General features: G+C 43.2%; 1 protein-coding gene across 2 annotated transcripts in view; it reads left to right on the plus strand.

Annotated features, from left to right (window-relative positions):
* The window catches only part of HSPA12A (heat shock protein family A (Hsp70) member 12A), a 320,123-nt gene that overhangs the window by 4,146 nt on the left and 292,877 nt on the right, over positions 1–23,100 (plus strand). The window contains exons 2-6 of one of the 2 annotated variants that reach the window (XM_079976664.1): positions 6,399–6,484; positions 7,972–8,096; positions 15,338–15,524; positions 18,605–18,709; positions 22,781–22,894. In XM_079976664.1, coding sequence (XP_079832790.1) covers positions 6,399–6,484; positions 7,972–8,096; positions 15,338–15,524; positions 18,605–18,709; positions 22,781–22,894 — 617 coding nt within the window. Of the gene's footprint in view, positions 1–6,398; positions 6,485–7,968; positions 8,097–15,337; positions 15,525–18,604; positions 18,710–22,780; positions 22,895–23,100 lie in introns of both variants that reach the window. The other variant, XM_079976663.1, reaches the window with a different exon arrangement.

Raw genomic sequence — 23,100 nt, forward strand, 5'->3', positions numbered from 1 at the left:
ACATCTGGTTTATTCACTGATATATGTAGTGAACAACAGTGTTGTTGTTTTAAAAAAATGTAAATAATGATGTTGCATTCTGAAACCGTTACATGGCAGAACTAATGGTGATGAAATTTGATTGTAGTAAAAACTTTGCTACGAAGACAAAACTGCCTAAATCAAACTCAAGCAGTAAAAGATTGCAGCAGGCATCTGCTATTAATTATTTTTATGGTTCCAGGTCCTACAGCATTGCGGTCTTTTGAGCATAAGCCTCAGACAGACAGCAGAGTTGATCCCCTGAAGCTTTAGATACCACCAACCCAAAGAAGTACACTGCATTTGGTTTGAATGGTGTCTGTTTAGCAGATCTTTTAGCTGAAACATAGCACTTACAAATACAGAGGTCCAGACTGAAAAAAAAAAGACAAACAAGCAAAAGAAACCTAGGGAAAACCTGTTTGGTCTGCCCTCTCCAAAAACACTGGAAAGTGTTGTGCGATGCTTATTGGGTGGTCTTCTGTGGGAGTGAGATTCAAGGACATCAGCTGCGGTGGATCTCTGAAGTCGCAGCACAGAAAAGGAGTTTGCCTTGTACAAGTGAAAAAAGCAATTAGTAGCTTGCAGAAACTTTGAATTGTTTTTTGTAAAGGCAGAGTGGGGGAACTTGTTGCCCAGCAGCTGTTGTTAGATTAAGGTGCCCACCTTCCCTGATCGTTGTGTCTACTGGCAGGGGCTGATGGGAGTTGGAGCCTAACAACATTTGGAGGGCCACAGTTTCCCCTTTCCTGCTTCCAGGCACAGGAGCCCTGCTGGGTGATGGGAGAAGATGTTCTCCTGCTGGAACAAAGTGGCAGAACTTCTTGTGAGAAGTAGCACCTCTGTTCCAATACGCTGTCAGTTCCACTGATATTAACTGCGGTGTCAAAGACTGAGGGGCAGGATCTCATCCACAGATAAAGCTCCCTTCCCATTATTTCCCCAGAGTCTAAATAGAAGCTTGAATTACTGCTTGTGGGCCGCTCTGGGGGAACCCCTTTCCACTGGGAACTAGGATAGAAGGCCCTGGTGGGATCCTATCAGAACTCACAGCAGGCCAGCAGGACTAAGAGCAACCTTTGGCCCTCCCGATGTTGCTGAGCTACAACTCCCATCAGCCCCAGCAAGTATGGCCAATGGGCAGGGGTAATGGGAGCTGGAGTTCAGCAACAGATTAAGGGGTGGAAGTGGCATGATGAATTGGTATTATGAAACTGTAGTGGGTGGGTGGGTTGGTTGGTAGGATGCTGCTGTCACCTGACACCTGGTGGCATTGCTGTTGCTTACTGCCTGGGAGAGGGGAAAGGTTGGTGCCCAAACGCACCTGTGGATCCAATCTGGAGCTCCTGCCAGTGAATTTGCACTGTGTTCACCTTGCCCCCCCCCCATGGTAAACAGCAGCTGTGACGAACCAGATGACGGTGATGGCCCAGTACAATGTCCACCACTGGAAGCAAGTGAGGCACCGCTGGAAGAGATGCTGTTCTAGCATTTGCCCTGGATATGTCAACAAAACATCCCTGAGCTAGAAAGTAGCATAGAGTTCCTCTGTCCTAAGGCTGCAACAGAAGTATTCCAGTATTCAAGCACAGACCTTGTGCATCAAGTCTCATAATGCATTTCTGTATGTTCCAAATATGAAATGGACACTGTAGGAAGTGAATCGTTTATTACATTTAATTAAATGCTTTTACAAAGAAAGGTTTTAAAGGAACCAAAACCTTTTCATTTAAGACCCAGTAGAACTACAGTGCTTTATTAACAAAGCTTTATTTCTTATTTGGTCTGTGTACATCTAATCAATCTTATTCAAATCTCTAGGAGTTAAGTACTACATAATTTGGTGGGGCTTACTTTCAAGAGCAGGGACGCGGGTGGTGCTGTGGGTAAAACCTCAGTGCCTAGGGCTTGCCGATCGCATGGTCGGCGGTTCGAATCCCCGCGACGGGGTGAGCTCCCGTCTTTCGGTCCCAGCTCCTGCCCACCTAGCAGTTCGAAAGCACCCTTAAGTGCAAGTAGATAAATAGGTACCGCGTTATAGCAGGAAGGTAAATGGCGTTTCCGTGTGCTGCGCTGGTGCTGGCTCGCCAGAGCAGCTTCATCACGCTGGCCACGTGACCCGGAAGTGTCTGCGGACAGCGCTGGCCCCCGGCCTCTTAAGTGAGATGGGCGCACAACCCTAGAGTCGGACACAACTGGCCCATACGGGCAGGGGTACCTTTACCTTTACCTTACTTTCAAGAGAATGTTAGATAATTATCCATAACTGGTAATAACAATTGATAATAACTGGTGCAATGGGCAGAAAGGAAATATGGGGCCACCACTGCTTAGGAGCATCTAAAGGGAGAAATGCCCATGTTCTTGCTGTGAGAGTGTTGCAAGGGAGGCAGAGGCAGCTGTGGCAGCATAGGTTGATGGCATCAATGCACCCCGTGCCTGTGATGGGTGCTTCTAGTGCAGGGGTGAGGAACTGGATCTGACTGGTGGGTTGGATCCAGACCCCTCCCAAGCCCAGCAGACCACTTTGACAGGTGGTTGAGGTTGCCCACTTCTCAATTACTGAAGGGGAAAGACTCCCCGGACTAGGAACCTGATCCACCCACAGTACCTCCATCTTTTCAGGACATTATATGGCACTTGTAAAAGTGCAGGTCCTGCAGATTGAAGCGGTCAGGTTCTGAACTGGGGTAATCCAATTAAGAGAGTAGAGATGCCCATTCTTTATGCAAGGAATCTCCCGAATCACTATGAAGACAGTCCAAAAAAGGCTGATTCAAGTTGCATTGGTATGGAAAGCACATTTCACCCCAGAGGCATCTAAATCTAGGGCGGCGGTTACAGCAATTACCATTAGGAAGCATTGTAACACTTTTGGAGGCTGAGCCTTTGCATGCTTACTCAGAAGGAACTCTCAATGTGTTCCGTGGGGCTTATTCCCAGGGAAGTATGCATAGAATTGCATCTTTAAAGCCGCCATCTCTTCTCTGAAGTTGTAATCCTGTATTGTATACACTTACTGGGAGAAAGCCTGATTGAACTCAGTGGGCCATATTTCTCAGTAGACATATGTATACAGTGGTACCTCAGGTTACAAACACCTCAGGTTACAAACAGTTCGGATTACAGACTCCACTAACCCGGAAATACTACCTTGGGTTAAGAACTTTACCTCAGGTTGAGAACAGAAATTGTGGCGGCGGCAGCAGGAGGCCCCATTAGCTAAAGTGGTCCCTCAGGTTAAGAACGGTTTCAGGTTAAGAACGGACCTCCAGAACGAATTAAGTTCATAACCAGAGGTACCACTGGATAGGATTGTGCTGTAAAGTGTCTTTATTGACCTCTGTTTTCAAGTGTGACTATTTTTCCGAAGCTTTCATCAAATTGGAGTTTGTGGTTTTGAGCTATTTCTATGGGTAAGATCTGTTCATGCGGTTTTCCTGACAAAGATGGTCTGCTCATAACATTTACTATTCCCAATAGTATGTAGAAGCATTTCCTCCTCTCATTTTGGAATGACACAAGCAAATGGTTCTGCCATTGTTCATGATGCAGCAGTTCTGATGATACAGGTAGTGCTATAAAAATTAGGAGGAAAGAGGGATTAAAGGCCGAGAACAAACCCAATGCAAGTTGCTTTAGCAGCAATTTGTGACTTTTAAATCCCTAAAATGAAAGAGCACTGCCGGTGCCAGCAGTTGCAGAGGATCTCCAGCTTCTGAGCTTGCATCTGTAAGAAAGTAAGATGGATCATTCATGTTCTGGAGGGCAACATTGGTCTTCACTTCTTACAGGATGATGGAATAGCCACAAAGAGTGGATAGTTCTTATAGCAGGGATGGGGTGCCATTGGTCTTTCAGATTTTTCTGGATTATAGCTCCCATCATCCCAGAGCAGTGGCCCATGGTGCCTGGGGCTAATGTGAGTTGGAGTTCAACAACACCAACATTCTCTGTTCTTGTCTTAGAAGATGGTGGAATATCTGAGGAGGCATTCTACATGACATTCAGCCATGGGCTGAAGTGGTCCTTTCTGCTTTGTGTTCACATTGCTGTGCGCCATCATCTTTGCACAGAAGGAGCAGGAGATTTAACCAAGTGAACCTATACAGGTTGATTCTAACCCCTACATTTATTCAGTGGGACTTGCTTTTTTCCAGCTGTGCATTGGATCTCCACCCTGGATGACAACAATCCTGAGACTGCTTCTAGGAAGCAAGTTTCAAAGCTCTGCAAATGAAGAATGCCATAAAAATAAGATGAAGAAATACTGTTTTGTTAAGATCAGCCTGATTGCATTGATGCACTGGAAGAAACTAAATGTTTTTTGACCATATATGAAAACTCCCAAATAAATAATGACCTTTAGATTTCACTGTCCAGGCTACTGAGGACTTGATGAGGCAAAAGCAGGGAAAGAGGAAATGCTGTCCTGGCAGCTTGTTTCTTGGATGCAAAATCCTCTTATGGCAGTGCAAGCTTTAAGCAGTACCCCCCACTGTTTTGATTGCAGGATGTGTGCTCCACTGTGGTGTCCATGGAAACCCCAGAGAAAAAAGGTGCAATATTAGCTAAATTAAGCTACACTGGAATACAAATCAACCTCTTCCTTCTTGAGAGGTGTTAAAAATAAAGTAGTAACAGGCACATGGCAAACATCATGTTTTTCACACAGGTTTCAATATCTGTGAAATTGTCATAGTCGGAGCATCAATGCATCATAGTCCATGAAATGAGTCATGTGCAATCGCGTGTGGCTTTGCAATGTGTGATATGTGCCAAAAGAAATACAGGATTGCCACATTGTTGCCTATCTGGGCAGTTTTTTTTCTTTTAGAAATAGCAGCTGTGTCACTTCTCACAATCCATGTCATGCAGGGAGAGGGGACTGATGCTTTCCTCTCAAGCCATTCCCCCCTGCCCCATTCCCTCCCAGAATTACTGTTTCCCTGGAGATGCCATTGCAGGAAATAACATCTTTTCAGGGCAATTAGCAGCATGGCCAGCAGGTAAATGGACGCTCCCTATGCACTGCTATTTCAGCCTGATTCTAATCTCAGCTGCCCCAGCTTATATTTCTGAAAGTAAAAGAAACCTGGGATCTATAACCATGTGGCAAACATATCCATCTAATCCAATCATATGTTCCATGTTTAGATCCAAATATTAGGAGAGAAGTCTTGTAAGAAAGCAATGCAATTCTTTTCAAAGAGGTAATAATGCATTAGACCCATCTTTCTACATGTCAAAGCAGAGTTAATTTCCGTCATCGTGTCCAGATCAAGTTTTCTGCCTTTAGGGTTCTTTGGTACCATGTTAAGCATGGATGTGTGAGTTTCCCTGTTACCTGTCAAGATGGGATTCCAAGCTTCAAAATGGTTCCTTAGATCTCTTCCTTGCAAGCTGGGATCCCCGAGTCATATCCAATATACTTCATTTAAAGTCAGGACTTTTTTTCAAGGTGAAACAATGTTGATTTTTGCCATTTGTTTGTCAGGGTTTGGGGAGAGAAAAAATTGAACTGCCATCTTGGTTACATGACATAACCACTCTCCAACCAGCGCAGTTCTTAAATTACCTACAAAAATATTATTATACAGTGGTACCTAGGGTTAAGAACTTAATTCGTTCTGGAGATCTGTTCTTAACCTGAAACTGTTCTTAACTTGAAGCACCACTTTAGTTAATGGGGCCTCCTGCTGCTGCCACGCCGCCAGAGCACGATTTCTGTTCTCATCCTGAAGCAAAGTTCTTCACCTGAGGTACTATTTCTGGGTTAGCGGAGTCTGTAACCTGAAGCGTCTGTAACCTGAAGCGTATTTAACCCGAGGTACCACTGTATCCTGAAGATGGTTCTTCACAGTTATAAAAGATCAATCAGATAACCTGTGATCCAACTCCAATTTCTCCACTTAACTCCCTCTGAGCTGGAAAAGAGGGATGAGGCATGCAAGTCCTTTCCAAAATAGACAAGTGTCAGGTCAAGGTAAAGTCCGAGTCCAGGACTCTAACCACTACACCGCACTGGTGCAACATGCAACATTTGCACTAAGAAGGTTCCAGAAAGAGCTTCCATCTCTGCTGCCATTTGCATTACACTCTGTGAATCATTGGGCTTAGCTGCCTTTGAAGACCAGTCAAAATGAATTAGTTTCAGTTCATTTGTTATTAGAAGAATGTAATTTAATTGTCAAATTTAAATAATTATGTCATTAATAACAGAGACAAGTAACATAGCACTGATGTCTTTATTTCTGTGACTGTTTTTGTCACATTTGACAAAGTTGGTGTCATGAACTAACATGTGTCTTTTTCACTTGTTTATCTGCTCTGAAGAACACTCAGCTGACTAAAAGGCTCCTCATATTTTTTTTCAGATGTCACTTCAACAGCTGCCTATGCATCTCCAGCTAGAAGTCTGGGAGACCCAGGGATAACACCTCTGTCCCCATCCCACATTGCGGTGAGAAATGTAGCCTGTATATTACTGGTATTATTTTCTCCCCATCCATGGCTAAGAGTTTATTTTATTTCTTTTTTAAAAAAATATATCTATAAACCACACTTTCATATAAAAAAATCACAAGATGGGTTACAAACTAAAATGATAGCATTATAGTAACTGGGTTACCTTGGGCCAGTCAGTCTCTCAGTCTAGCCTCCCTTGCAGGGTTGTTGTAAGGTGAAAAATTGGGAGGGAAAGAATAGTGTAAATGTACAAAATATATAAATAAACAAAGGTTGAGTTTGCTGCAGGCAGAGGATAACTTTTGGGATAGATCCTTTTTGCTACTGTCCTGAAGCTGAGGATGAAAATAGTTTGTGTCAGCAGCACTGACCTTCAGTCTATCAAGGCCTGGAATAGCAGACCAATGCGGTAATGTACTAGACTGAGTGATTGCGTTGCATGACAAGGCCAAGAATTTTCTGAGCTTGCAAAATTTCACAAAGTCAGGCTTAATCTTCCACAGAGAGCCCTATTTTGACATTTTGTGTGGCTTAGTTAACGATCATTTACAGTTTTTATTGTGATGGTGAGTGAGAAGAATGCTTCGTGCTTTGTATATAACTTCACAATTATTTCAATGCCCTTTTTTCTCTATGAAAGTTCATTTCTCAAATGAAATTTCATTCCAGCTAGAGACTCCATAAGAACAGATGTCCATAAGAACAGCAAACCCCAGACTGAGCTTTTAGTAGAAGTCTTATATGAGAGACTAAATTCATCTTGCCTGGGAGGAGCCCTTTTTATTTAAATGGACCCAGCCTGCTTTAGTAGTTGGTGGCTCTGACAGAACAGGGGCACCTGAGGTGGAGACAGAGAAAGGCAGCACAGTCTCTGTAGGCCAGAGAAGTAAGGGCACATCTGGGACTGATCCTGAAGGCAATTCCTTCTCCCATTCAGAATCCAGATCACATCTCCTAAAGACTGATCCCAAGGTCCTTCTCCCTGAATAATGTCTATAGGCTCCTAGGAGGAGGTAAAGAAGATAAACATTTTCCCCACTTATGGCAGGTTCTGATTTGAAGTGAGTTACCTTATTTGACATGCTACCATTTAGGCTTAGGTGACGTATACGTTAAAAGTACATTGATTTAATAACTACTTGCCATTGGGAAGCTGGAGCTTGCTGTTGTGTTTTTCTCATCCTTTTCTGAAATCAGTGACTGACCCATTTAGTTTGCAGAACGTACAAAGAATTTTGAGTGCAGCCATCATTCTTCTGAGGCAGCATCACAGTCACAAAAATTAAGTATTGGCTTAGTGATGTGCTAAATTCCAGTTCCAGCTAGCATCTGGGGCCTGCTGGTATTTGGGGATTGCCAATTTTGGTCACTCCAGAGGAGATTATTAGTGTCGTGTTTGGCATTTAAAAAGAGCTAGTAACGCTTGCAGCCCTTTCTTGAAATCACATAACAGCAAATATATTTCTGTTCTTTTGACAGAAGGACTCTGATGCAAATGACGCAGAGGAGCAGTCCTATCCTGTTGTTGTGGCTATAGATTTTGGCACGACATCCAGTGGCTACGCCTACAGCTTCACCAAGGAACCAGAATGCATTCATGTAATGAGGTAAATGTCACCAGTGCAGCCTTATATGCATAGTGAGTGCAGCGCCTGTGATTATATACAACAAGGGTGGGGAGCTCTTTTCTGTGCAAGGACTGTGTTCCTTCCAGGGACCTCTTATCAGTTTTGGCAGGGCCAGAAGGAACGGTGTGCAGGGCAAGAGAGGCTACTCTTACCCTTTATGCAGCAGGCAACATTCTAGCCAAAAGCAGAGGATTCTGCACTGACACACACCTCTCCATCCTCCATTCAGATAAGCAAGAGGAGTTACCATAGTTTAAGGACACATTCTAGCCAGAAAATCACATTTGCCCAGGGCATAGGTGTGTGGTTTAGAAGGGTCCATAGCCTGTGGACCAGATAGAGAATCCTGCAAGGCAGCATTTGACCCTAGGGTCTAAGGTGCCCCGCCTGAGCAGTGTTTTCGCCACTTCAAAATATTAGCTTAAGAAAACCCTGTGGAAAGGTCTTCAAATGGTTGGCAGTGGAACTGCTGGGAGGTTGGGGTGGTGAATGTAATATCCAGGCTAACTCAAGGATTGTGATGTGGGTCTCAGGCAAAGAAAGAATTCCATTACTGGGCCTTGTAAATATGAAGTGTATTTCACTGAAGAATGAGTTCAGAATAGCTGGGTAGTTTGGGGCAATGGGCATTTTATTGTCTTGCACTACCATAGTGCCTTGCCTTCCAAATGCTGTGCTGCAAACTGATAGTTGCATGCTCAGGAAGTTGGTAAAATGCAATCTGTCCGATCCAGTCAGCAGATCCAGCGACTTCTTCTCTTTCAGCTTTGTAACAAGAACATTTGTGGGAGACAATCTCATGAGCGTGTTACACCTTCATATCTTTATCAAAGTGAAGCTTCACATTTAAACTGTAACGTACAAGCTGCGTGATGACTGGTAGTGTAGAGGGTATTTTAAAGACCATATTTACATTATTAGAATCATTTGCAATATAATATTTATGTACAGGAAATGACATTTCTATCTGCAGTGCTCTTGAGAAATCTCAAAGTGATAGCCCTGCTCTTTTCAGTTTAAAAATGGGCTGCTTTTCCTCCTGGTGTATATTGATCCTTTTTCTGATATTTCCTTTCCAGATCTTTTAAAAAAAAAAAATTAAAAATGCTTCCTTGTCTTTAGTTGTTAATACAGCAGCAGCATAAATCAATGAAGTGAGTCACGCAGACAGATAATCGAGTGTGAAGCTTACTGTGCACTGACAGTAGGCAAATGAGAAATCACGAAGCCAACCAAAATCATGGAATCATAAAGCTGGAGGGAAATTCAAGGGTCAGTAATCCATTCCACTGCACTAGCCCGATTTGTTAGACCTAAATAATTCCTGACAGATGCACATTCGCTCTCCCGTTCAAAAAAAAAAGGGGGGGGATACACCTTCAGGGAAGATTTTATGACTTTCCCAGACAACTTGTTTCATTCTGCCATAGCATCCATTGGCAATGCAAGGGCGAAGATTGGACAGCAGTGTCGCACTCTGTTTCCACCAGGGTCAAAAAGTTTTCTCCTGTCCTCTGGATTCACCAGCTGCTGCTGGTCCTGCAGGGAGGGGTGGGGGTGGGGTAGGAGTGTGCTGCATTGTCGTACCAGATGTGCTGCCGTTTATGCAACCAGCAATTGTGGGAATGACTTTTTAAAAGTAAATTGCAGGCATGGGACCTTGAGTCCAAATTAAGGCCCTGGCATGGGGAATTTTAACCCTTTGCCCTCCACCCCCGACTGCGACCACATTCTGGATTGGCGGGTCCACACCTGATATTTTGTGTGAGGGAAAGCCTCCCTTTAAGAAAGCTATGCACACAGTCCTCTCGTCCAGTTGAGCCTGACCTTGCAAAGAACCAGAAGAGAAAGCGGAATCCTTCTTCTGTTGCTTAACATTTCTTTATTACTAGCAGAATAATCTGCAGAGAGCAGAAGAAGTCCCTATCCAGAGTTCTCCTAGTCTACATTAAGGATGAGGCGGTGATGCTCAGGGTTGGTAAATGTGCAGTGGGGAAGAGAATCAGGAAAGTACAGAGGTGAAGAGAGGGTGAGGGATAGCTGTAGCTTAGTAGTAGAGCACATGGTTTGCATGGAAAAGATTGCAGGTTCAATCCCTGGTCTCTCTAGGGCTGGAAATGACTCCTGACTGAAACTCCAGAGAGTCACTGCCCATCACTGTAGACCAGGGGGTTGTCAACCTGGTCCCTACTGCCCACTAGTGGGCTTTTCAGGATTCTAGGTGGGCGGTAGGGGGTTCTACAGCACAAGCTGAATCCTCCTTCCATCGAGCACTGGTGGGTGGTAAGGAAATTTTACCATCAAGAAAGATGCATTAGTGGGCGGTAGGTGTAAAAAGGTTGACGACTCTTGGTGTAGATCAGGCATAGGCAAACTTGGCCCTCCAGATGTTTTGGGACTACAACTCCCATTATCCCTAGCTGACAGGACCGGTGGTCAGGGATGATGGGAGTTGTAGTCCCAAAACATCTGGAGGGCTGAGTTTGCCTATGCCTGGTGTAGACAGCCCTGAGCTAGATGGACCAAGTGGTCTGTCTTGGCATAAGGTCCCAGAAAGGTTTTACTGAAAAGGTGGGTACAGTGGTACCTCGTGTTACAAACACCTCAGGTTACAAACACTTTGGGTTACAGACTCCGCTAACCTGGAAGTAGTACCTCGGGTTAAGAACTTTGCCCCAGGATGAGAACAGAAATAGTGAGCTGGCGACACAGTGGCAGCAAGACGCCCCATTCGCTAAAGTGGTACCTCAGGTTAAGAATGGTTTCAGGTTACGAATGGACCTCCGGAACGAATTAAGTTCGTAACCAGAGGTACCACTGTATGTGACAAGCTAGCTTGATAAAGAGAGGAACAATTCTACCGTCAGAAGCACCGTGGCCTAAAACATGCCCTTTAGCTTCTCCTTCCTTGCTATAATTAAGTCCAAAAGTTCTGCTAACTAACGTAAACAGGCATTGCTATGCTATTAATTTTCACCAGTGGAGTCCTTTCTGGAAGAATTTTCTTCGCTTTTAACCTTTGCACGTCATCATATAATGAGATCTATATGGATGGCTCACTGCAGCTTTTGGCGAGCTCACAGATATGTATTCACTGGGGATCACAGACATTTAAAGCCCTATTTCCCAGTAGGGTTATCTTCGTCTACATAAACATCACTATGAGTTAGAGGCTAGGTCTACCAGAACATGGCTTAGAAGGAAATATTCCTGTAATAACAAAACAGTAGCATTAGATACATTTTTTAAAAAATGAAACATGGCCCTAAAGGCACAAGACACCTTCAGTTGATAATCCTAGCCCAGGGCTTCTGTTCCATGCCAACAATAATATTCTGTAAGAAATGGGCATATTAAGAATATTTACGCACAATTTGTTCTTCTTTTCCTTATCATACTGTGGTGTAAAGGACTGAAGTCTAAACCCTGGTCTACCCCCCCAAATCCTCCTCAGCCCCTTCCCTCTCCTCTTTAAGATGTCATGGTAAAGGTACCCCTGCCCGTACGGGCCAGTCTTGACAGACTCTAGGGTTGTGCGCTCATCTCACTCTAGAGGCCGGGAGCCAGCGCTGTCCGCAGACACTTCCGGGTCACGTGGCCAGCGTGACAAGCTGCATTTGGCGAGCCAGCACAGCACACGGAACGCCGTTTACCTTCCCGCTAGTAAGCGGTCCCTATTTATCTACTTGCACCCGAAGGTGCTTTCGAACTGCTAGGTTGGCAGGCGCTGGGACCGAGCGATGGGAGCGCACCCCGCCGCGGGGATTCGAACCGCCGACCTTTCGATCAGCAAGTCCTAGGCGCTGAGGCTTTAACCCACAGCGCCACCCTTAAGATGTCATGAGGCATTGCATATTTTCACCCTCATCTATGTATCCTGCTATATTGTATAAAGGGGGGCGGGGAGAGATTATCTGGCAGCTGAATTGTATGTCTGTGTACTGGTTTGTATAGTGTCCAGTGCAATCACTGAATGCACACAGCCTTGCTGTAGCATCAGATTTTGGGCATCCAGTGTATACTACAAATTAAAGGAATTGTGTTTTCCAAAGACTAAATCTTTGCAAATATTAGCCATGATACCAGTGAGATTACTGATGCTGATGGAACTAAAGTTCAAAGATGTTCATCCCAGAAAGGGGTCTAATGCAGTTTCTATTTAGGAAGGAATAGATGGCTGTCACAGTTATTCAACTCGTAAGTGCACTTTCTATTAACATAACACTCCATGAATGAGTCAAAATTACAGTCATTAAGGACTCTCAATCAAAACAGTATATTTCTTCTTGTGTTGAATGTGCAGCTGGTGCGTAGGATTTAACAAGCAGCAGTTTTGGTTCTGTCTCTGAACAATCCAGTTTAGAATAGATTTAGAATAGATGCCCTCTTACCTGGGTTCTTCCCTTTCCCCCCCCCCCCCCGAATATCAGAAGCTCATTAAAATCTAATTAAAGTTTGAAATCGGCCATCTTAAGGTAATGTCATTTACCTTTTGAGCAATAGGATTTTTGTACATTCTGGTGACTACAAACAAACTCACTCAATATACTTGTATCCCTAAAAAAGGAATTAAACATGGAATTGTCTCTAACATGGAATCAGCAGTTTATAGAAATGTCTATAACAATAACTTTATAGCATCAAAAAGAAGAAGAATGTAAGAGTTTTGAAAATCAGGAATTTTTGAAAATCAGATGGTACAAAATGAATTCCTCATGTGAGTGGGATCTACAACAGTTAAATTTTATGTATTTATATTATTTTTGTTAGCTGCCTTCACTATTTTTCAGAAAGATGAAATACAGATTGAATAAATGTCTAAATCACTGCAAGGCAGGTTTTTACATACATATAGCAAACAAGGGAGAAGTGAATAAGTTTTAGTAAAAAAAACCCACAGAAATAAATAAATAATAATGAAATAAATAAAAATAGAGATGACTTGGGCCACGTTCTGTACTCATAGCATTAGATTTGTATAAGCAGATTGCCCAGACGCTGTAGCTTATGACTCCCAGTTAGAGCCATTTTGAGATGCTCCAAAATATAGCCAGTGGGCCTGGTCTGAGATCTGTAGCCCCAAATAACAGGAAGAGAAATCAGGAGCTTGCCTTCATAGAGATAGTTCTCAAGAATTGGATGTAATCATTCAGCAAAGCTGATCTTTGCAAGCATGGAGACTTCATTCCTTTGCAAGACTGAATGCACATTTGTAAAAGGGGAATTCAGAGGCTGGGGACGGATGATACTGTATATACCCGGGGAACTTCTTGTACTTCTTGTGGTGCTGAGAGTGATGAAGCTCTGGTGTGTTAGAGTGCTTTTCCTATTAATGATTTCACTAACTAAACCAAATTTAAAGGCTGTGATATCTAGCTCTCTGGTGCTAGTGCATTAATGATGAGTGAAAAGTGACAGTGAAAGCAGCTGGAAGACAATCTGTGCTGGATGTTGCAGAAGTGGCTCTGTGCACACTGCCAGGATTTTCTTCAGGCCCCTTAACATCTACCCATCTAAATCTCATTCACTTTCTCTCTGAAGCTCATTAACAGTGTCACTGCTTGGTGTATTCATATGCTTCCAGCCAGATTCATGAGTGCTGAGGAAAAGTCAGGCTTCTGCAGCCTGCTTCATCCCTTACATGCTTCTCCAGCAAACCTGAATAGAAAAGCCCTGTCAATCATGCCAAAGGTCTTCTGGTCCAGCATCCCTTTTTTTTTTAAAATGATATTTATTAAAGTTTCCATTAAAACACATAAACACACAAACATACACAAACAAAATACAAGTATAATTTCAATCCCTTTTTAAAAAAACCTTATTTCCCCGACCTCCTCACACCTCCCCCTTCTGTATTATATTTTCATTATTATCCGCTCAACAAGTTCTTATCTTATTTCTCAACCTTAACTCAATAATTTGTTTTGATCGTGCTATTATTTTCCTTTTCTTCTTTCTTCCGTTCATCAATTTATTTTTTTAAAACCTTATAACTATTTGATTTTAAAAGCCCAATTTTAACTTAATCTTAAACCTTTTTCCTAAAGTCGACCCAAGTTTCCCTTCCACGATTTTCCCACATTCCATAAAATTGCAAAAAAAATATATAAAAAAGAACTCAACAAATTATATTTTAACACCCTTTGGATTCTCAAATCCCACCCTCCCTTTCCCGGTTTTGATCCCCAAACCAATGTCCATCAGTCCATCTATTCTCAACCTGGATCCCAAACTTCCAGCATCCCTTTTCTCCCACTGTGTCTAGAAAAACCAGATGACGCTCCATTAAAAAGGGAGATGGAAAGCTCAAAGGGTGCACAAAAATAAAGACTTCAGTGTCCCAGTACATTTTAAAATGCATTTCTTCTTCCATGGCACCTCAAATAATAATAATTGTACACAAAAACAAATTATATAATACAATACTATTAAAACAAAGAATCACTAGTTATATTATCTGTTGTATAATTGTTTTAATAGTAATATATTGCATCAAATACTCAATTGATGATGATTCTCCAAATTAGAAATAAGCAACAATTTAACAGTGTTATAACGTTGATTTGTACTGAGTACAACATTCATTGTTCTTATTTGTCGTGCCCTTGAAGATTAATATTTTGAAATATGTTGGGCCAGTAACATATAGATTTTTGGTCACCCTTGAGATTTCCTCCCCCGCCCCCATTTTCTCTTCTCCAGGCTTGTTTGCATGGAATACTAACCATGGTTTATGAACCACGGTTTAGTTAACCATACTAAACCATGGTTTAATTGATCATCTGAGCAGTTTAACCATGGTTAAACCACACATGTCCATGAAGGTTTGTTAGTTTATAAATCTTGGCTATCATTAAATATTACATGCAAACCTGAATCATATCCTTAGCCGTGGTTACGGAGCTGTCACCACCCTAAAGCTATGCTTTGAGTGATCATCTGCAACATGCTTTTCATAATTTTTCTGATTTCCCCCTTTTTACCTGTACATACCTGATTTTATAAAGCTGTTTTACTAATTTGATGAGCCTGTTTTATTGTTTTTTGTGATTTTTGTATACAACTTAGGGATGTATCACTTAGGGATTTTTATAAATACTATTGAGTGATTTAGAAATGCTTTTAAATAAATGCATACACTCCAAACAGCTGTTGTACTCTCTGGGCTGCATGTTAAAATATCATAAAATTTCATTGATTTTAAGTCTTTTGTATTTTAGGCGATGGGAAGGAGGAGATCCTGGTGTGTCGAATCAGAAAACACCTACCACTATCCTTTTAACTCCAGAAAGAAAATTCCACAGTTTTGGTTACGCAGCCAGGGATTTCTATCATGACCTAGATCCTAATGAATCAAAGCACTGGTTGTATTTTGAGAAATTTAAGATGAAGCTTCACACAACTGGTGTAAGTAGCAAATGAATTCTATACTTTTCCCTAGGGAGAGGGGAGATGTTTGATTCAGCTCACATTTAAAGGCAAACCTACATAATTTGCACCTTCCAAAACAATATGGCTGTTCTTCAAAGCTTTCATAAACATGGCATATTGGGAGAATGTCACAATAAAATGCCAAGGAATTTTCAGGAGGACTGCTTTGTGGGGGCGGAATGCAAACTGGTATGGAAGTGTGGAGAAGTGAACTTAAGAGTAGGAAATTGAGAGAAACTGAAGCTGACAGATTTGCTCATTTCTGCTTCTGCATAAATATTTCTTTTTCCTGGTGCTAGGCAGATGTTATCATAATGCACGCAACATTCTAGCGAAGCTTTGTTTAATATGTGAAACTGGTAACTTAATACTTTTCTGCAGTATTTTTCTTTTCCCTCTATCTGAAAGGTTATTTAGCCTTTTAAAATTAATACCATTCATGTCACCACCAGTTAAATTCTGTTTCGCTTCACAAGCCATCAACACATCATGTCATGCCTGGAGGTGGAATTTCCTTTAATACAGGCAGGTTGCAGGAATTCTCACTGATATATGTAGGGCTGGTTCAGACTTTCTGTGGCAGATGTGTCTCCCAGTGAACATCATCAAGTATGAAGGAGACATAATGTCTTGGCAGAAAAACAGGGGCAGGTAGGGGCCATGGATGGCAGTCAGCTAGGTTTTACTCAGAGTAGACCATTGAAATTAATGGACCTAACTTTATCATGTTCATTAATTTCAGTGGGTCTACTGTTAGTAAAGTTTAGTTGAATTCCACTCCATATCCTCGTCTACTACCACATTTAGGCACATCTTATATCTTACAGCATTCACTATGTCAAACACTGGCATATGCAGAGCTAGTGTATCTGCTGTATGAATAATAATTTTGCATTTAGTGGGCATTTATATAGGACACTTCAATCATGTTTATCCTGTGAGAATGTTAAGGATAATAGGGAAGGATATATTGAATAAGTATTATCCTTCCCTCACTCACGCTAGTGAGTGATGTAGCAGAGCAAATTCCCCTCAATATAGCTGGAAGCTATTTTGCAGATTTGTTTGAATCTCTTAGTTATTTCCTGGTGTCCCCTTTAATCCCTCTTAAAAGAATAAAGACACAAGAGTCTTTTTTGGTAAAGTAACAAAAAGTTTACTCACATTTCAGCTCACGATATGATCCCTGAAAGGAACGCTTTACTTAGTGGTTACACAACAAAGTGTGAGTTCATTTCCTATGGAGACTGAACTCATGTGCTGCTGGCTGAGAGCCTGCAGACAGCAAACTTAAATTAATATAACAAAATGGCTGCAGGAGAACAGCATGGCAGCAAAAGATAAGCAAGCAAGACAAGACATAAGAAGACTGAGAAAAATGGTTGCGTGACTTGGCTATTTTGCCCATCTCCCTGGTCACATCCAGGGGGAGGAAGCCCCAGACCAGTGGAACAGGAAGTTACACTGACTGGATGTCCCCCTGCCTGTGCCAACTCTAGGAAAAGAAGGAATGTTGCATTTGACTGCACTAATGGATTATATCCCACAGATCCCAGTAATCACTGTGTGGCTGCATGTATAGGGATCATCCTAGAGTTATTAAAAAATAAAGATGTAATTTCACCCATAAGCAGAGTGAGAGTTAAGTTCACAAGTAGAAACTGACCATTCAGACACATAACATCTTTTAGCTTGGTTCACTGAGTTCCAGACACCAATTCCCTAATCTTTGGGGAGAAAGTGACAACTGTTTAGAGCAGAGTAATGCAGAGATGGCTGAAAAAATGGTAAAAGTAGACAAGTGGGGGGTGTTACAGGCAGACTTCACAGTAAGCTTTGAACAAATGAGTCTTGGCTTTCAAACCAAAGGAAGAAACATTGGGAGATTTCGGCAACTTCCTTTCCTGACAGTCATATTATTAGCTCTGAAGTTCTAATGTATAACAGAGCCTCTTTGACATGTTAATTCTACCCTCATCCAAAAAAACTCACACTATGCTTTAAACAGATCCAGGCAGAGGAAAGCATTTTGATAAGGAAAGTAGCTAGAGTTGAGCCCTATGGCTTTTCTGACATTTCTCTTTCCAATACACTTTCCTGTGTTTTATAACTAAGGAAAGCCAAAAGATCTGTAGGGTTCGGTTTCATAATATTATACATTCTGATTCTAAGCCTTTGGCATAGTTGTTGGTTCTTGTGCTCACATTTTCGCCAGTTGCATGTCATCTCAGACACTTACAAGAGCACCTCACCCTACATGTGCCCACTTGACCTCTTTGATCGGCGGAATTGGCACCACCACAGGTGCCATATAACACCTGTTCTGCCTTTGTAAGAACTTGATCATTTGGTGTGGCAGCGCCTTAACTTTGGAACTCTCTGCCTATTGAGTTCAAGCAGGTGCCTTCCCTGAGCTCATTTTGGTGCCTGCTAAAAACATGCCTACCTAGATGCTTAGAAAGTTGAAGTAATTCTATGCTGTTTTTGTACATTTGTATGTTTTAAAGTAGGGTTGTATTTCCCCCCCCTTAATTTTACTGGTTTATCTTTTGTAAAGTGCTTTGAGGGGTTTTTTTTTGGGGGGGGGGGTTACAATCAACCAGTGTATACATTTTAGGAATTAAAATAATATTTAATAGCTGCTGGGCACACAGAAAGCAGCATAGGGGGTTAAATCTGCCCTACTTTGAAACCACAACCAAGAAGCAAAAAGCTTGATCCTTTATAAAAATGAAAAATGTCACAAAAATGAAAAATGTCACCGCCAACCTGGTGGCCTTTGGATGTTTTTTGATGATAACTCCCATGATCCCTGGCCATTGACCCTTGGGGCTGAATAGGGTTGTAGTTGAAAACATCTGGAGTGCACCAGGTTGGGAAAGGCTGAATGGTGAACTTCACTGTCAAAAGGAAAAGGTGCAATGCTTGGAGTAACATTTTTACCTAAGTGATGGAGCTCAGCAATAGCAAATTCCATTCTCTCCACTTCAGAGGAATGGATTTTGACACTTACCACTTCCTTTTAAACATGTTCTAAACATTTCCTTCCCCCCTAGAATCTCAATCTGGAAACAGACCTGACAGCTGCAAATGGCAAGAAAGTCAAGGCACTTGAACTATTTTCTTACGCTCTGCAGTACTTCAAGGAACAAGCATTAAAGGTAAAGGAACACTTTCTGTCCCCAGCTCTTTGTATTTAAAACTGCGACAAATGCTTGCCCAACAAATTTAACCTTGCCATACTTCAGCCTGCAGCAGTTCTTGATGTAAACAAAGTGGAGCAGCTGCAGAAGATGCAGAAGCGGTGATGGTGATGAGGTGTCCTAGATACTTAGATACAACCTTCTTCCTCACCAGCAAGACATTTCTGCAGAACTCCATAATTCATATGCTGTTGGTTGTACTCTAGCTCTGTAGGAATTAATGAAAGCCGTTTCCGATATAATTTTAAAGTACCGTAACCAGAATATTTTGGCTACCCCTCAAAGGTCCTCCTACCTGCTCCACTCTGGCTTTATCCTAGGAGCTCCTTCTAATAGTCACGGTTGCTCAGTGTTCGGAGCCAGTATACCACTGCGTACCAGCTGCCAGTGGTAAACTGTTGGTCTTGCTTGCAAGCTTTCTAGACGTATTTGACTGACTACTGCTGGAAAAACTTGAGTCCAGGACAGAGATGAGCTCACTGCTCAAAACCAGGCGGGGGGGGGGGATGACCTCCCAAATTAAATCCCAACTTTTGTTGCTATGCTGTGGTATACTTTGTGCTATAATGTTCCTCTCTTCCTGCCCCCCAGACTTCCCAGTCTTTGCAGAAATGAGCAGACAAACAAATTCAGGCAGCCTCACAATGCAATACATTTGTTCTTCCAAACATACATATAATTAAGCTATGAACTCCCTGCCACAAGAAGTGGCAATGGGGTTGATAAAGATAGCCTTAATAGTTCTGTATTTAAATACCTCTGTGTTTTCGATTATTCTGGGGATAAAACAGGGTAAGGCCATCACCTTCGTGTCCTGTTTGTGAGCTTGCTGAAGGTGTATGAATGCCCCAAATTTCCCTTGTTCCTTCCTAGAGTCTCTTCAATTAGCTGTTTCCTCTGCTGCCCCACCCACCCATTTTCCTCATTCACCAGGCAGGTCTGGCCTCACCATTGGGCAGCACAGGCTGGCTACCTCAGGTGGCGGATGGTTCAGGGAGAGGGTGCAGCGAGGTGTTGTCAGACAGAGTTGTCTGTGCCCTGTGGCATCTGCCTCCCAAGTTAGCCTGCTGTCCTCAGCTGGAGGATGCTGTCCCCTCCACAGTGCTGAAGTTAGGTTCTGCTGCCAGCTTGGCAGGGCATCATCTTGTCTTTCACACTAGGCAGCACAGTGCCTTTGGCTGGCCCATGTCTGCCCAGCATATGATTACTTAGCCCACAAAGCCCAAACACCATTTCCCCCATTAGTTAGAGAATCAGGTGCCAGGAGAAGTGCTCCCCTTCAGCCTTTCCCTGCATAGGTAGTGAAATACCTGCTAGCTCTGTTCTCTCTACTCTTTCTCCAGATGGGAAAGCTAAGGTGTGCAGTTTTAAATGGGCCGGCCATGGTTCCAATTCTTTGTCACAGAGCAGGCGCTCATGTGGTGTTCAAGGCTAGTCTGCAGCAGAGCCAGCTCTACATTATAGAATCGTAGAGTTGGAAGGGATCCTGGTGGTCATCTAGTCCAACCCCCTGCAATGCAGCAATCCTTTCCCCATTTTGGGGCTCCAGCCCACAACCCTGATATTAAGAGTCTCATGTTTGCCAAGCTTAAATAAGCAGATTGCTAGAAAATTAACCTACTCTGCTTTTGTGTGTGCTTTGAGTAGGCTTAATTTATTCTGTTACATCTTTCCCCCACCCACAACTACAGCAAGAAAGATAGGAAAAAATATGCTACCCAATGGCAGGAATACCAAACTCGGGAAATGATTTGCTTGTACAACATCCCTGGTACTTTCTTTTCAAATAAAATAATTTTCTTGTTTACACCAAAACAGCCAGCACACCATACAATTACAAATACATATACAAATAGTGACAAGTATCCTGAATAGCACATAACCCAAATGAAAGTCATGATGCAAGGATTTCTACAAAGGATTGCCATAGCAACGTATCACATTCATTTTGACAGCATTATGATTCATTGGAATGGTTGCCAGCATAAAGTGAGCCCACCCATGTTAGTTATTGGCTTGTGTTTCAGCAGAAACTGTGTTTTATAACAAGATAGCTCTATTGGCAAGTACTATCAGGATGAGTGAGAAACACGAGGGAGCTTGTATAAAACCAAGAACAAAATAATATGTAACTGAGAAGGTTCACCACTGCAACAGTTCCACAAATGCAGGGTATTCCTAAGCATCATTGATACATGCAGGGTCTCTATAAACACCATAGACATACCAAACTTCAATATGTATGACAACACATTTTATTATATAGCTGCAGACAAATAACCAAAACCGAAAACAAATAACCAAAACCATACAATTTCTAACATACCGTATTTTTCGTCCCATAGGACGCACCGTCCCATAGGACGCACCTAGTTTTTTGGGGGGAAAACAAAGGAAATTTTTTCCCCTTTATTTCCCCCCAAAAGCAGGTCGGGGAAACCGAACCAGGTCGAGGAACGGCGCTGCGCCTCCCTGCTGTCCCCCAAGCTTGTGGGGCTGGCCGATGTCTGCCTCAGGCGGCAGGCTGCTATCCGCAGCATGGGGAGCCCTGCAGGGAACTCCTGCAGGGCTCCCCACTCTGCGGATGTCTGTCCGGCGTGCGGGGCGCTCTGCTTCAGGGCGTCCCGCCCACCGGGCGGCAGACTGCTATCCGCAGTGTGGGAAACCCTGCGGGGAACTCCTGCAGGGCTCCCCACGCTGCGGATGTCTGCCCGGCGCACGGGGCGCTCTGCTTCAGGGTGCCCTGCCTGCTGGGCGGCAGGCTGCTATCCACAGCGTGGGGAGCCCTGCGGAGAAATCCCACAGGGCTGCCTAGGCTGCGGGTGTGTTCCCGAAGCGCCGGGCGCTCTGCTTTCAGGGCGCCCGACGCTCTGGGAAGCAGGCTGCTATCCGCAGCCTAGACATCCCTGTGGGACCTCCCGCAGGGCTGCCTAGGATGCGGATGTGTTCCCGAAGCACCAGGTGCTCTGCTTTCAGCGCGCCCAGCGTTCCGGGAAGCAGGCTACTATCCACAGCCTAGACAGCCCTGTGGGAACTCCCGCAGGGCTGCCTAGGCTGCGGATGTCTTCCTGAAGCCTGGAGAGCGAGAGGGGTCGGTGCGCACCGACCCCTCTCGCTCTCCAAGCTTCAGTGAAAGCCTGCATTCGCCCCATAGGATGCACCCAGATTTCCCCTTCATTTTTGGAGGGAAAAAAGTGTGTCCTATAGGGCGAAAAATACGGTACATAGAATTAAAATGTATGGCACTTGCTTAAATGAAGGGCAGAAACAAACCAAGATACAGTAAAATTGATGAAATCTCTTGACAGGTCTTGGCAGCAGATTGAAGAATCCGTTAACTGTTTCTGTTATTATTGGGACCATGGGGAGAGGGGAGGACTTTTCTCCCTGTACCCCTTCCCCACTTAAAAACACCATTTGGTGCCGCCTTTTGCTCTAGAAACATTTTTAAACATGCTGGACCTAAGGCCATTTTTAGTAGATTGGTTTGAAATGTGGCACATTCATAGACCTCATCAAGTAGATCATGGGTACCAAGTATTAAGTTACAAAAGCTAAGCAGATGCCATTTTTAATAAACTATAGAGGCTTATAGTGGCAGAGCCTTTTTCGCGTGCGTGTCTAAACTAAGGGAACACTCCCATGCCTCTTCAACACAGCAAATATTTCTCAGCCTGATTAATGCTTAGGAGCATCAATTTAGAGGAACCTACCGCTTTCACTACAAAGGCATAAGGTACACTCTTGTATTTGCCTGATTTTGTTTGTGTAAGATGAAGAACTTGCCCTTCATCATGGTATGTTTTCCTATGGACCTCCTTGAAGGTGTAACTGAAACCCAGGTTTCGACATTTTATGCATTTTTGGCATGTCAGCCAGTTATTTAAACAGCCTGACATAGACATAGCAACAGAAACCATGAAAAGTGTCAAATTATTTTCACAGGAGCCACTGGGAAACAACATCACTTCTAGAAACAGCTGGTGTCAATTTTGCCTCTCACCCCAAGTTTGCTTTCTTTTATTCCAGGAGCTGAGCGATCAGGACTCCGGGTTTGAAAACTCAGAAGTGCGCTGGGTCATCACGGTGCCAGCTATCTGGAAGCAGCCGGCAAAGCAGTTTATGAGGCAAGCTGCGTACAAGGTAAGTACTGAAGGTGACCATCAGCCAAAAGGGCAGGCAGAGGGAAGCTTTTATAGCCTCTGAACTGTGCATCCTCAGTCAGTTCCCTTGTTAAATGTTTCTTTCAAAAGTCATGAAAAGTAGGTTTATTGTTAGGGAGTTGTTTCATTTGGAATCCAAAATGCAGAAGGAAACAAGATGTTTCTAAACAGCTCCCTACTCTGATG

This window comes from Podarcis cretensis, assembly GCF_951804945.1.
Source record: "Podarcis cretensis genome assembly, chromosome: 5".
Classification (NCBI taxonomy): domain Eukaryota; kingdom Metazoa; phylum Chordata; class Lepidosauria; order Squamata; family Lacertidae; genus Podarcis; species Podarcis cretensis.